Source organism: Notamacropus eugenii, chromosome 4, assembly GCF_028372415.1.
Source record: "Notamacropus eugenii isolate mMacEug1 chromosome 4, mMacEug1.pri_v2, whole genome shotgun sequence".
NCBI lineage: Eukaryota > Metazoa > Chordata > Mammalia > Diprotodontia > Macropodidae > Notamacropus > Notamacropus eugenii.
The window spans coordinates 433,631,491-433,648,134 of NC_092875.1; the positions used below are offsets into that span (position 1 = coordinate 433,631,491).

The 16,644-nt window shown below is 36.1% G+C and overlaps 1 protein-coding gene across 4 annotated transcripts in view; it reads right to left on the reverse strand.

Annotated features, from left to right (window-relative positions):
- WDR7 (WD repeat domain 7) overlaps positions 1-16,644 on the reverse strand; it is a 462,625-nt gene that overhangs the window by 145,343 nt on the left and 300,638 nt on the right. For all 4 annotated transcript variants that reach the window (XM_072605972.1, XM_072605969.1, XM_072605971.1 and 1 more), the window contains one exon: positions 5,945-6,131. In XM_072605972.1, the coding sequence (XP_072462073.1) occupies positions 5,945-6,131 (187 nt within the window). The remainder of the gene's footprint in view (positions 1-5,944; positions 6,132-16,644) is intronic.

The following is a 16,644-nucleotide window of genomic DNA, read 5'->3' on the forward strand; positions in this document are numbered from 1 at the left end:
TTTTTAAAAAAAATTTATCTTTATGCTGAATGAAACAATGAATATTATGAATTCCAAGAAGCATGGAAAGATTTATAGGAAGTGATACAAATTGAAGTACAGTCACCACAAAACAATAAAAAAAAAATCACAATGTTACAAAGAATAGGTTTGGTCCCAAAAAAGAGATACGAAAAGATACCTCTCTACTCTTGCAGAGATGAGTGGTATGCAGGTATGGAACATTGCATATACTGCCGTACTTTTGATACATTAATCATTTTTTCTGATTTTTTTTGTTCTGTCTCATATCTTGATTATATGCTCTCTGCAATGAAGTAGGGGTAAGGACGCTGGGGACAATTTAGGCCATGTAGAAACAATATATCCAAAAATATATATATATTTTTAAAAGTTATCTATACCAGATAATACCATTTCTTCACTATAATTTGTTGCCAAATCTACCTTCACATCATATATAACGTAGATGTGTACATATACATATATACAGTATATGAATATATAGTATATGTGAACATATATATGTGCAAATATATATATTTACATATGCACCCATACATATACATTTACACAGTCATCACTTTAATTCAGGCCCTTATCACCTCTGGCCAGGGTTGTGGCAAGAGCTTTCTAAAGGATACTCTTTCTGCAAGTTTCTCTCCAGTGGAATTCAGTCTCCATTTAGATGTCAAGGTAATTTTCCTGAAGTGAAGGTGTGAACATATCAATTCCCCTACTCAATAAACTCTGGTGGCTACCTATTACCCCCAGCGTTAAATATCAACTCCTCTACTTGGCATTTAAATTCCTTCAAAACCTGTAACCCTCCTGCTTTCCCAACATTCTTGTTTCCCTCCATTTACTTTACTGGTCTACTTACTGCTTTCTTGAAAATGACAATTTTTGAGCCTTTTGCAATGGTGGTTCCCCGTAACTGGAATACTTTCCCTTCTCACCCCTAATTTTTAAGTTTCCAGAGTTCCCTTCAAGACTCAGCTCCAATTCACTCCCGCTTCTGTGGGACTTTTCCAGTTCTCCCAGTTACTAATACTTTTCCCTTTCAGATTTGATTCATGTATTCCATGTCTATTTGTGTGTTTCTAGTAATTTATATGTTATCTCCTCTATCTGAATATTCTCCTTGAGGGCAGAGACCTTTTTTGTGTGCATTTCTTTGTATCTCCAGAGCCCAGCATAGTTTCTGGCACATAATAAGTACCTAATAAACATTTGCTGACTGACTCACACTCTCCTTCAAACCCCTTGTACTCAGTTTTTGACCCTCATGACTGCTGAATTGGTTTCTCAAATGTCATTAAATTATCCCTCAACCGTTAAATCCAAAGACCCTTTTTCAGTTCTTTTCACCCATGAATCACATTGTACCTTTTGACATTATCAACCCACCCTTCTTCCAAACAAGAATTCTCTTTCCTTAGCTTCAGAAGTATCACACTTTTGATTCACTCATCTCTAATAATTCCTTCTGTCTCCTTTGTCAGTTCCTCTTTTTCAGGCTAACCTCATACACTGAAGGTTCCCCAAGTGTCTAGCTTTGGTCCTTTCTCTCTAATCACTTTCCCTTAATTTCATTCACTCCCATAGCTTCAACTACTACCTTTATTCAAGAGATTTCCAAATCTATCTCTGTAAGCTAGAACACTCTTCTGAGCTCCAATTATTCAACTGCCCATATATCTTTACCTGGATATACCACCAGCTCTTGAAAGGCAACATATTCATCCAAAAGCAAGCTTATCATTCACATTAAATATGGCTTTTCTTTTGACTTCACTTTCTATCTAAGGCTCCATCTTGTTCATAATCTTGGGATTTTCTTTGACCTTTTCCTCAAGGGTTATGATATAAATTTCAGGTATGAATTTCACCTACAAAACATTTATGTTTGTCACCTCTCTATTCCCAAAGCCAATACCTTACTCAATGCAGGCCCTTATTACCATAGGTCTGAACAACTATCATAGTCTTCTAACAGGCCTCCTCAAATCCATCTCACATAATAATGGAATAATCTATCTCCAACATTTATCTGGTCAATATAGTTCTAGGTTCAGAAATCTTCAATAGTTCCACACTGTCAACACAGCAAAGTTCAAAATCTTTTACTTACTATTCAAAGGTCTACCACAGTCTGCCATAAGTCAACTTTTCAGCCTAAAGTCACACTGCTGTCTTCATGCACTTGACACTACAGCCAAAACAGACTGCTCTGTTCTTCCAAATATATACTATGCTCTCTCCTATCCCCTTGTCTTTTCTCACACTGTTTCTGATGGCTGGAATGAATATATTATCTCTTCCTACTGAATTTCTACTAATCCTTTAAAGTCTATTTCATGTGTTAACTAAAGAAATCCTTCCACAATACTCCCTCCCACTCTTCCTCCTCTGCCCAGAGCTGGCCCTAGTCTTAGCCCTCAAGCTTCATAAGGTACTTTATTTTGCAACTCCCTGCACTTTTTCATGTATCTACCCCAGTGCCTAACACTGGAGTTGTTCTGCATATATTAAGCACTTAACTCTCACACTCCTTAGCATCCCATTAGCACGACTAGTCTATATAGAACACCTAGTAGACACTTAATAAATAAGTAGGTGTACATATGAGCGAATTTCTCATCTAGTGGGAATGGCCCTCAAATTATATTTCATCCACAATAATAAGATTTAATTATGTGCTTAATTATTAAGGCCTATTTAACAAGTCATCAGGGGATGGCCCCTTTAATTAGATATAGCAGGCATTATAAACTATTAGAAGATCCCATCCCTCAAGAAAATAACAATATAATTTGGAAGCCCCCTAATATTAGGATTATTGGGGCAGCTTGGTGAATACAGAACCAGCCCTGGAGTCAGGAGGATCTGAGTTCAAATCCAGCCTCAGACACCTGACCCTTTCTAGCTATGTAACCTTGGGCAAGTCACTTAACCCTAATTGCCTTGCCTTCCCTCCTCCAAAAGAAATTAGGATTATTACCAGAGAATTAAACTAGAAGGCAAAACATAAACCAATCATTTCTCTTACTCATAAACAGTGCTGTTTGTATGCAGTATGATTAGCAAATATGTTAACTATAAGCTAAAATGAGATTATTTATACTACTATTTCTCCTTTACCCCAGAAAATCAAGAGTTAATTGTACTTTCTACCCACATATTAGATAGTTATAAGTTTTTCTTAGGTCTATAATTTGAAAATCAACACTACGCAACCTGAATAAAAAAACTGAAATGCTATACTTGGTATTCAAACACAGTTCTACATATTCTTCTATGCTACAGGATTAATGTTGCATTCTACTTCCAAAGACTCAGAAGTGCAACAATGCCTTCTAGAAGGAAATGGGGATTTATGCTAAAGTACATATCCTTATAAAATTTATCTTTTGTACATAAAAAACAGTGAATCACATTTTGAAACAGTGATGACCACAGGTACATTTACATTGCATATTTAGCAGTAGCTGATTTTTAAAAGCCAATAAAATAGCTTAGAAATGAAACTCTACTTGCTAAAACAGGTAAGGCTAAATGCTACGTATGCTTATTACACTTAGAATACTAATTTGTCATTGTAGGTTTATCCAAAAGAAAATACATTTTTGTCAAGATTATATCACTTAGCAGTTATGACACAATAACCAGGCAGTATAACATTTAATATAAAAAAAATCAAATGACTACAGAAATAAAACTGATACTTTAATTTGCTCGAAAAAGGTATCAATTTTTAAGCTCAATCAGTAGCAGAAATGAACAAACTAGGGAAATAAGGAGGGAGAGATGTTTAGAAAGGTAGTGAAAGGAAAATCCAAATTGGACAAATTTAGGTCCTCCACATCCAGCCAATATACAAATCTTTTAGCAATATACCAATGCTAAATAGTGAATAGAAAACTGTAGAGCAATCAAGGTTTCTGGTATAAATGCTTTCATCAATGTTAATAGGTCAACATTGTTCTGCTTAGGTATCAAAGAGATTAAATTTCCTAAAGAGAATGTGAATTTCACTTGAGGATGATTTTCTATTTTTATTTAATGCCCAGATAAGTACAGCTGAACTAGAGGCTTGTTCTGATCTGATCTCAGTCCCTTTATGATTCTCTTGCTAATCCCACAGATCCCCACTTTGCTCTCTGTTATTAAATTCTAATGAATATAGCTCTATACCCTGTGGCTGTAGACTGAAGTAAGGGCAAAGGTAGAGGGAATAAAACACAATGAAAAAATAACAACAAAAAAGCAAATAAATCTGCATTTAATTTTTACCAGTGCATAGTCCCCATTCTAAAAAGCTCACACTAAGTCATCACAGCTCTATCCTCTAGGCTATTAAAGCAAATTTTTCTCATACAATTCATGATTCTTTTTGCCTGAAGGGGAGTCTGGACTTCCACCTGAAGCCCCACCTCACCACCACTAGTAATGCCTCCAAGGGAAGCACAGTACTGAAAACTAAAATCAGTTATAGGAAGGATTTCATTGTGTAGTTTCCCTCAAAAGAAAGATTCAGAGGAGCCTGGATTTGGGACTGAAAAGGACCTTAGATCATGTAGTACAACATGTTCATTTTACAAATGAGGAAACTGAGGCTCAAGAATATTCTAAAACCACAAATACACATCCATGTTTGCCAGAGACAGTAATTCAATCAAGATGCAGATGCACAATACCACTTTAATTGCAGTGTTTTGATCACTGTTTTTATGCATCTCAGTTCTAGTATATTTGCCTATTTAAATCTGCAATGTATATACCTGTTCTTTTTCTTTTTGGAGGCACCTGCTAACTGAATTCTTATCTACAGATGACCTTTAAATTTAGGTAAAATACCTGACCTTCAGAAGGCTCAATTACTACATGTATAAGATGAAGATGTGGAACTAGATGAAATTTAGGGTTCCACCTAATTATAAAATCATATGATTTCAAGAATGTATTGCTGGATTATCAAATCTCCTGCCTCCTAACTGTGATTTATCCCACAAGGTTCTTTTCTGGAGTTCACCTTTTCTTTATACTCTTTCTTTTGGTGATCTCATTATTTTCCCTTAGGTTCAGTTATCATCTATATGGAGATGATTTCCAAATCTAAATATCCAGTTAACTCTAATCTATCTTCTGAATTTTAATCCTGCCTTATGAAATTGCCTGCTATAGGACATCACCCAAATGTTCACAAGCATCAACTTTAACCTGACCTGGAACTCAATGTCTTTCCCCATAAATCCATCTTTTGTCCAAATTTCCATAGTTTTATTGGAAATATCTATCGAACTAGGCATCAAGATTCACATCTTCAAAATCAGCCTTCACCATTCCCTCTCTTCTCGACTCCTCCCTTCACATCAAATGAATTGGTAAGTTATTTTTCTACTAGAATATCTATGACATCTCACAGGACCACCAGTCTAGTTCAAGATAACATCTTTTGCCTGGATTACTGCAACAATCTCCTAACTGGCTGCTAAAATGATCTTCCTTAAGTATAGGTCTTATCATATTACTTCCAATTTGGCTTCCAGATATCAATTCCAGAACCCTCATAGCCTTTCTTCTTCCAAAATTGGAATTTTGTTTGTGGGGATTTTCTCTCAACATAGTCAGTTTATAAAAGTTCTTTAGAATTAGCATGGTGTATAGTAGGGTAAAGGGCTGACCCTGTAGTTGCCTTGTAGTCAGGAAGACCTAGGTTCACGTGCAGCCTCAGTCAAAAACTATGTGTCTATGAATAAACAAGTCATAGAATTTCAGTGTTCTAGGCAATTCTCTCAATAAGTGGAAGACAATCTCCCTGTACTGGTGAAGGGAGTTTCCACAAGGAGTTTCCTACATGGATGACACTACAAATCAAGGACAAAAACATTTTTTAATACAATAAACAAATGAATAAAAATAACTGAAACCGGGCACATACTTAGCAAGTTGCTTCTCAGCATCGGCACAGAGTTCAAGCAGGCCCATCAGGACAGCAGACACATCCATATAAGGCTCCCATACTGTAAAACCTCGTCCAATTAGATCAATAGCAGTTCTTCGGATTGTGCTGTGTGGAGGGAGTTTAGGACTAGGTGGTTGTAAGAGAAGGAATGTCAATGCCTTGCCTAAGGTACAAAATAAAATGGAAAGGAATATGTTACTTTTGTTTCTTAGATTTTTTTTTCCTGAGACAAGTTTTCAAATTGTATTTCATATATTTGAATTAAACACCAATTCAGACTATAAAGAAGTTGTGTACTGTGACAATAAGATATGCTTCCAATAAACAGACAAGTAAATCATAAACCTTAAGTATCTTAATAAAATGACCAAAGCAGAAATCAGTTCTTACTTATATGGGGTATAGAAAAGTCATTCTGTTAAGTTATGCTTAATATATCAAAAATATTTTTAAATTGGACAACAAAAAAATATTTCTACCAAAAGTATAGTGGCCCCCCTATAGGAGGTGGCATGATACAATAGAAAACGAAATTGGATTTGGAGGCAGAAGATCCAAATTCCAGTTCCAGTACCTATGAGCTCCATGTGAACTTGGACAGAAAACATTGGATAAAGTACTGCTCCCAAAGTCAGGAACACTTGGGTTCAAATTCTCAAACATTTACTAAGTGTAAGTTCCTGGGCAAGTCATTTCACCTCTCTCTCCTCAGTCTCCTCATCTGCAAAATGAGGGGTTTAGACTTAATGACTTGTAAGGTCCTTTCTCTGTTCTAAAACCAAGATGCTCTGAATTTCCTAAATGATGTTTTTCCTACTTAGTGATCTACAAAACATAGTTATCTTCCTCTTCTCCTAAGCTAAGATAGCATTGCAACTATCTCCTTTACTATGCATTTTAATTACTGAATCAGTTGCCAAGTTGTTCCTGGGCAGGTTTCCAAAGCACTCAATTGAGACCTAGATAGTCACAAAGCTCAAGGCTTTACCTGCTAGATATCAAAACCAGTTGCCATTGCTTCCCCCATCCCCTAAGAGCTCAGGTGCCCAGCAGGACTGACCGTGGCCAATTGTGTTCCCTACAGTTCTCCTAGCACTGTATAGCTAGTTGGCAATATTCTAACTCCCTCCAGCCCTAGGTTTCAAAATCAGCAAATTCCATTATATGCCTTTTGTCTGTGATAACCAGGTATTGTGTAAAGGGCACTGTACATAGAGGCACAGTGAATAGAGCTTCAGACAGTAGACAGAAAGATCTGGCTATATTCACACTCTAGGCTGTTTGGTTTTTGTTTTTGTTTTAATTGAGAAGGCTTTTGCAATCTCTTAAGGGTCACTGATATATTATTGGTATTTCAAAGGTGGCCATCATCCAAGGAAGAATCATCAAATGGTCATTCAACAGGTAATGGGTCTTTTCATATTAGTCAGGTTGGACCATGTGAGGAACCCTTTCATAGGAGGATTACCACAGCATGCCTTTCTCTAGCATAGCTTTCAAGGTCTCAAGATCACTTGGGACATGGTGACATGCTAAATAAGACTTCATTTAATATTTAATAAACCAATATATATGTCCATTTGCTAAGGATACAAAAGCAAAAATGAAAATTGTCCTTTCCCTCTAAAAGCTACATGGTCCTGGGGAGGAAAAAAGAAGGCAAGAATAATGAGGACAATCACTAGTCATTCTCACAGGAGAGAGAACCAACAACTGTGAAGCCAGAGAAAGATTTCAGAAAAAATGGAAACTGAAGTAAACCTTTAAAGAAGAGACAGATTCTGAAAGGCCAAGACACAAAGAGAGAGTACACTGTATGAATAGAAGCATAGTGGCAAGAGGTAGAGTGCTTGGAACAGTCTAAGAAAGAGAGTACATAAAATTGGAAAGGTAAGTTGGAAGCAGATTGTCAATTAATAATCATTTATTAAGTATTAAATGTATGCTAAGCACCAGAGATAAAAAGGCAAAAACACAGTCCTAGCCCTTGAGGAGCTCCTATTCAAAAAGGGGAGAACACATATAAATAAATAGGGAAATATAGCAGATAAACTGTATAGATAGAAGGTAATCTCACTCAACGTTATCTTTCTGAGAAGTGGTCATTTTCAAAACTTTTAAGGTCATTCAAAAGATTGTGAAAGGCCTTAAATGTTACTAGTTTAAGGCATTTAGATTTAATTGCAAAAGCAGTAAGTTGGGGAACATTAATATTTTTGAATATAGAAGTGATATGGTTAAACCTGTGCTTTAGGAAAGGTGGGGTTTTTTGAGCGGGGAGGAGAGGACAGCAGTGTAGAGAGTGGATTACAGAGAGAATGACTAAAGGCAGGGAGACTAACAAGGAGGCAATTATAATAGCTCAGAAAAGAGATGATAGCCCTTGATTAACAAGAAGAGGATAGAAGAGTTTGAACCAATAGGATGTGGTAAATGATTGGTTTTGTAGTTAAAAAAGGGGAAGAATCATGGATGATTAGATCATAAAAATGTATATCTAGGAGGAGTATGGGGTACTTAAATAGCTATGGTAAAAGAATTTAAATGGCAGTTATTCATATAAAGAGATTTGTTTTCTTATCCATTATATATTCTATATGTTCAATTTATCTATAAAAATTAAGAGAAAAATGGTTTAAATTGTTTCATATTTGAAACCATCCATATATATTTATCCATACTTATACATGTAATAACAAATATAAATGTGTATAATTATGTGTATAAATATGGATGGATTTCGTCTTAGCACATATATTGCTTTTTTTAATGGTTTCATTATATGGTTCCTTGTAGCTTTATTTAGATATGGTTAAGAGTTTAACTGGAGTGCTTTCTAAGAGAGGTTTTTTGAAGAAATTCTTCCTTGTGTTGTTTGCCTTTCTTTGAAAGGTATAAATAAGTACATCCTCTCATTATAAACAAACAGAATAACTCCTAAAGTTCAGAAGCAAAAAAACAAAAAACAAAACTGATCTCATTCAAAGTCCTTTGTGCTCCCTGTATTATCCCGAACAACTCATTCCACCTTTGGGCTGGGTACTTGAAAAAGTAAAAAATAGTTTTGTTGCATCACCAGGTTGCCCCATCTTTAAAAAACACAGTACTTATATCCTGCATCTCCACTCCTTATTTAACAGCTGCACTTAGCATGATAATGATGAATACTCGACACTGCTGAATTCCCCTTCTTTTCCTCTTGGTCTCTAATTTCACATAAAGAAATGGGCATTGTTGGGACTGGAAGCTCAATTCCGTGTGGACGGTCTCGGGCGGGTAAAAGTGGGACTTCTAAATCTTAGTGTCTTACGAGGCCCTCCATGAACAGCGGGGGTTCGAGAAGGTCAGACTGAGCTAGCTCGGCTAGCTCGGGTATTTCCGCCTCTCCCCGGGAGATACGTGATGGGTGGAGTCTCCCTGCCCTGGAGGTCGTCCCGGATTGGAGCACACCTAGTTACCTAACAGCACGGTATTGAGATGCAAACTGTGTGGCTGAAGATTAAGTAGGATTGAGGAAGCCAGAAAGCTCTCTCTTAGCACGTGTGGAGCCAAAGAGGATAGTAGGGCTCCGCTTCTTTTCTTTCCTCTCTCCCCTCCCCCTCTCTCCCCGCTTGTACTTCTACTTCCAATCCCTTAAGCTTAGCCTCCTTAGGAAATCTCCCCCTCTTCCTCCTAAGGAAGACCTCCCTGCATTTGTAACCTGGACCCTGAAATAAAGCTCAACCCCTGTTCGACTCTGGAACGTCCTTTCTCTCATACGTTTATCCGGTTTGGCCAACCGAAGACCTGGGACAGGTAAGAAAGACTCGGGTAGCCCAATACAGGCCTCTAGGTCTGGCAGGGCATGACCGTGTTTAGAAAACATCTTGTTGCTCCTCTTGCAAAGCTGTGAGTAGCAAGGACTCTTTTCCTTCTAATATTGTATGCTCAGGGGCTTCCCCTTTCCTACATTGACTACTACCTCTTTTTCCTTCAGCAGTTTATTTTGCAATTCTTTCTCTAGTTCTTGAAACACGACTTTCTTTTTTTCTGTTTTCTCCATTGGTTTAGACTCTATGTCCTTCTTTTCTTTAGAATGGTCACTCTTGCTTTTTCTTCAGTGTCCTCTATCAGTTTAGATCCATGTCCTCCTCTATCAAAATGATATTTCTTGTTTTTGATTCTTTCTTCCCTAGGTGACCCACTTCTTCTTCTTTCATTTTGATCATTATTTTTACTTCCTGCAACATTTTATTCTCTAATTCTACTTCCAACTTGGCTACTTAACAGCCTAGACTCAATCTCTTCCATTTCTCCTGACTTTACTCTTTTCTTCCTCTTTTACTGGCTTACTTATCATGTCTTTTTTTCATTTTTTTTGGTCTGGATATTTTTGTTGTATCTTCCACCTTATTCTCATTCATGTCATTTTTCTGCTTGATACCTTCAGGCATTATTTCATCTTCCATGTTGCTATCCCACCCTTCTTTGTTCGAGCTTTAGTGTTCTTTTCCTTGATGCCATCCTCTCTGATCTTATTTTATCTGTATTAAATAAGAGCACATTATGCTTTTGGAATTTCAGTTATAGTATCACTGAAATTTTCTTCCATTTCTTAGCACATACATTCTTAACAGGATATTTGATCAATAAACTTATTGATAATATTCTAAAATATAATTATACATTTAAATAAAAAATGAGGAATATATATAGTGAAGAATAAATTTTCATATTTTAATACTAGAACAGTGCCTGGCCCATAGTAGGTACTTAAAATGCATTTTGTTTTGTATACCTACATAGCATTATTATAGGCAATTAATTGGGGTAAAAAGTAAAAAGCTAAACAAACTACTTATCATTATAATTTTTAAGTAGGTTTTAAAAATTACAGGGTAATAGAGAATCCCAACATCATTATTACAACTATCATCTCTGCGAATAACTCTATTATCTACACACTTTGGCAATCAAAACAGAAAAGACAAAGACTTATTTTAAATCCCTCTCTACTTCTTAAGTAATCATACAGACTTTAAAGAGTTTATGATTAATTGAAGACAGGGACATTGGAGCAGAATTTTCATTAATCACCTCTCACTCATCAGTAAACTAACTATTCAATTAGCAAGACCAACAAGTTTTGGTCACCTAGCCACAAATCACCATGCTGTAGTATTAAGTCATTAATCAGCACTCAAAATTTTACAACATAGAAAATATGAAGAGATAGCATATAATGCATTTACAAAGAGAAATATATGTTTGATTTTAATCACATTTCCACTAGTAAGTGCTAATTATTTTTGTAAAGTAAATATTAAAATTACAACACAAAGAACAAGGACAAAAGATAACAGTCTCTCTGTGCTGTATGAAAAATAAACAAAGTAAATGTTGCATTTGAGTTGCTAAAGCTTATCTGTGACATTTCTATAAATGAAGATACTAAATTAAATAATAACTTCCCATCTTGATAAAATAAGTTTAAATGTTTAAACCTGAAATACTACGAGGAGAAAATATTTAAATGTATTTTGTCAACAAGCAAAATAAGAGTATGAATTCTGCCCTCTTATACAAAAATTACAAAGTATTCAACATCAGACTTTCTCTAAATGAGGTAAGCAACGTTTAGTCACATATTCCAAAAACCACAGGACTTGGAGTCTGAAGATCTAGGGACTTGGACCAGTAAGCCATTACCTTGATGACCTTAAGAAAGTCCCAATCTCTCTGAGCCTCAGTTTTCACTTCTATAAAATAAAGGAGTCAAACTAAACAATCTCTAAAGCCAACACAGCTCTAAATGCTATGATCCTATTAGGTCATTACCACTTATGTATGCAATGAATCTGTTTTTTTCCTTTTCATAACTTCAAAGTAACGATCAATGCTGAAGAATACTAAAGGGCCCCTCTCCCTTTTACTCCATTTGTCTTTAAGATCAATAAGACTTCCTCATGTTAAGATAAAGCATGAACATGTGAAAAACTAAAGTAGGCTATAGAGACTAAATAAGAAGAAAGTATCTTTTCATATTCAAGTGAGAACAAAAGGAAAATTTCAAAAGAAAAGCAATCAGCTGCAAACTAGAAATCAGGCAAACCAAGAAGAATCTGGAGAGAATCTAGCAAGGAACTTCCAAGTCAATAATAAAGACAATTTAGTTTTCTACAACTGGCATTGCTCTTCTATCATTATCATTTAAGTCATTCCTTCATCATCCATAACTATTTTTCCCCAAATTACAGGTTAGTAACAGTTAATATTTATATAAAACTCAGGTTTATAAAGCATTTTACAAGTATTATATCATTTGATTTTCCTAATGATCCTATGTGGCAAATGCTAAGGTCCTATCTATCTATCTATATATCTATATCTATATATCTATATATCATTACCTACATTTTATAGATGAGGAAACAGGCTTAAAGGGAATAAATGATTTTACAATGATCATATAGCTAGTAAGTCTTAGAGAGACATTTGAACTCAGGTCTTTCCAATCTCAGACTTTTCCTACTACACCACACTGCCTCTCAAGTGAAAATAAATATCTGGGCTTAGCAAGCAACCTTGATTCCATGAAGGTCAAATAAAAAGGCAAAATATTTGGTTTTATCTGGGAAATTCTACACAAATGATTCCAACATCTACATCTCCAGCACATCACATTTCCAAATACCTGCTAAATATTTCCATCCATCTTAGATGTCCCTGCAAGAATCTTAAATATGACATGTTTAAAACTATATGCGTTATCCCCCAAATTAGTACTTCTATTTGAATTTCTATTTCTGTTTATGGCACCACCATTCTCCTAAACACTTTGGTTCATGCATACTCGAATACTTCTAGAAAGAATCTAGAAAACAATGCAAAGGATTAGAATTTTAGATTTGTAACATTCTCAGTAGATACATACTTTTCTTAGTCATACTGTATCTCCAGTCCCTTTCTAACTTTAGAATCTCATGACACTTTATTCCCCTCCATACACTCTGCTAACACCGGCCTTCTTGCTACACCTCTCACATGACATGCCATCTTGCAGCTCTATGCCTTTGTACTAACTTTCTCCCCACATGCCTAGAATGTTCTCTCTCCTTATCTCTGCTTCATGTATTCCTTCAAATCTAAGTTGAAACCCACCTTCCACAAGAGACTTTTCTGGGTCTCCCTTAATGATAATTTCTTCCCTCTGAGATAAATTCCAACTTATCACGTATACATGGTTTTTGTATATAGTTGTTTGAATGTTCTCTCCCCCAATTAGAATGTCAGCTCCTTGAAGGCAGGGACTATTTTTATGTTTCTTTGGATCTTCAATGTTTAGCATAGTACCTGACACATATTAGGTGCTTAGTAAATGCTTCTTGATTGCACAGGAGCCCCATCATTCTTATATTTTAAATGGTGATTCAGAATTCCAAATCTCACTCTTAGACATCATCTTAAACAGATGCCTACTTCTGAATTATTCATTTATCTTGGGAAATTTTCAATAGCAGAGATGAAAATAACACCTGTGCTCTTAAGTTCTTCAGGATTTTTTGATTATATTAAACAAATACTGTTTAAATATAAAAATGCATTACTTCAAGGGGTGAAGCCAAGATGGCAGAGTAAAGGCTGGGACTTGCCTGAGCTCATTTAAATTCCCTTGCAAGTAACTTTAAATGATGCCTCAAAACAAATTCTGAAGTGGCAAAACTCACAAAAGGACAGGGTGAAACAATTTTCTATTCTAAGACAACTAGGAAGACTAGCAGGAAAGGTCTGTCACACTGGGCTGAGAGTGGAGTGCTACAGTGCAGGGTGCAAGAGACACAGGCCATACCACAAGAAACCAGCATCAGGCCTTTTGGGTGACTGAATCTGTGGCAACAGTGGCTGCTTCTGTAGCTCTTAGACCACAGCCAGTAAGGGGGTCAGACAACTGATCAGAAGATTACAGAGGTCCCTTTATGGCCACTGGGTGCAGAACTCTGTTGCATTACTCATATTTGGATCTGGGTCACATTCCCAGGGTGACAAGTTCCACTAGCACACCAGAGCTTGCGACCACATGGAGAACAGGGATCCTGGTCATAATTCCAGGAAGGAAAAGAGTGCATGCGGTCACTCATAGACCAGAACACAGGCTAAGAGAATAGTAAATACACATCTCCTCAGATCATACCACCTTAAAAGAACTAAAAGTTTACAGACTCCCAGAAGTAGATTTGACTATAGCTGTACAAAAACACTTGAAGCTTGGGACAATGAATGTTTCACTTTGGGAGCACAGCCTGACTTTAATATTAAGATAAAAGTCAAGAAATAGGCAGGGAAAAAAGAGAAAATAAACAAAAAAACAAACAAACAAAAAGATCCTGAACATAGAAAGTTACCGTGGTGTCAAGGAAAATCAAAAAACAAACTTAGAGGAAGATAACAAAGTCAAAACCCCTACATCAAAAGTCACAAAGAAAAATGTGAATTGGTTTCAGGCCCAAAAAGAATTCCTGGAAGAGTTCAAAAAGAATTTTGAAAGTAAAGAGTGGTAGAGGAAAAACTGGTTGAAGAAATGCCAGAGATGTAAGTAAATTGTGGGTGAAAAAATCAAGAGCTTGGCAAAGGAGGCAGAGAGAGAGAGAGAGACAGACAGACAGAGAAGTATAAACAGTGGGGGGAATAGAATGAAGGGAGATAATGTTAGTAATTATAACTGTAAAAAATTATAGCAAGTATCTCCAATAAAGGTCTAATTTCTCAAATATACAGAGAACAGAGTTAAACTTAAAAAATAAGAACAATCTGATAAATGGACAAAGTGACATGAAGAGGCAGTTTTCAGACAATGTAATCAAAGCTATCTATAGTCATATGAAAAACTGCTCCAAATCACTACTGATTAGATAAATGCAAATTAAAACAACTCTGAGGTACCATCCCTAACCATCAGACTGGCTAACATGACAAAAAAAAGTGTTAGAGAGGATATAGGGAAATTGAAACACTAATGCACTATTGGTGGAGTTGTGAACTGATCCAACCATCCTGGAGAACAATTTGGAACTATGTCCTACAGGCTATGAAATCATGCATAATCGTTGGCCTGTAGTATCACTACTAGGTTTGTATCTTAAAGAGATAAAAAGGAAAAGGACCTAAATGTATAAAAACGTTTATAGCATTAGTGGCGACAAAGAACTGGAAATTAAGGGGATGTCCATCAATTGGGGAATGGCTAACCAAGTTACCATATATGATTGTGATGGCATAACTACTGTACTACTATAAGAAAGGATGAACAGGATGCTCTCAGAACTGGAAGGATTTACATGAACTGATACAAAGTGAAGTGAGCAGAACCAGGAGAACAGTGTACTCAGCACAACAATATTGTAGAATGATCAGCTGTGAACAACTTAGCTATTCTCAGCAACACAATCATCTAAGACAATTCTGAAGGACTTAAGATGAAAAATGCTATCTACCTCCAAAAAACAGCTGATGGAGTCTGAATGCCAATCAAAACATACTTTTAAACTTTATTTTTCTTTTTTTTGTATGTGTTTTCCTTCACAAAACGACTAATATAGAAATATGTTTTGTCTGACTACACATGTATAACCTAGATCAGCTATATCAAAATGCTTGCCTTCTTGATGAGGGGAGGAAGAAAATTTGGAATTCAAAACTTTAGAAAACAGATGTTAAAAATAGTTTTACATTTAATTCGGTGGAAAAAATTAAATTTTTAAAAATGTATCTTTCCTAGGCTTCTTTTGACAGTTACATTTGTGTCCACATGAATCATCCACCAGAAATGAGCAGTACTTACCTGCTTTAATAAATTTTAGGAGGTTCTCTGTTACATACTGTATGCACACCCCAGGAAAATAGTAGACATACAACACTTATTGTCAGTTGACAAATGGCTGCTTCAGAATCCCTCAGCAAGTTATTACCAATCACTACTGCTCATCTCTCTCTCCTTCCCTGATCTTCTCTGAATGACCTCCTACATGATGGTACCTGTGGATCCTCAATATCATTCCTCTCTGAAGAAGCAGCTGCTTCCTAACTGGAGGCTTTGGGTACAGCCTCCTATTGATTACTGAGCTCTAAGTGTTTACTGGTTCTTCTTCCCTTGTTTCTTTCATATCCTTCCATCTTCCACCTCCTCACACAGGTCAGGATTCTCTTCTACATCTTTAGATTCTTTTTCTTATTTGTTTTTATATTAAAATTACTTCTTCTAGTCTCTCTTTTTTTTTAAAGGAACACAATTCTCTCTGATAACCTGGAGGGCACGGAGGCTCTTCACTTCTTCAAGGAAGGAGGCCAGCCTGCACTTTGAGCATAGACAAGTGTTATGTCTGAAAGACAAATACTGGGCACTCTATTCTGTGGCTGCAAAAGCTGTGGTTAGTACAAAATTTCAAGTGGTATTTTACAAAGCCATAGTTCAACTCCAATGACTATTTCATTAAAGAATATATTAGAGTGCATGCAAATCTTCTGTTTTCATATACAATAAAAGCACATAGCAAGTAAGTTGGAAAATTATTTACAGAAAGTTCAAGAAATACATCTGCCTTCATGGATACATACATTTCTTATGCTGCTTGCAACACTCAACTGCTGGAATGGTATTTCAAAAGATATTTCAAGAACTCTCCCATTGCCTGTTTATTCTT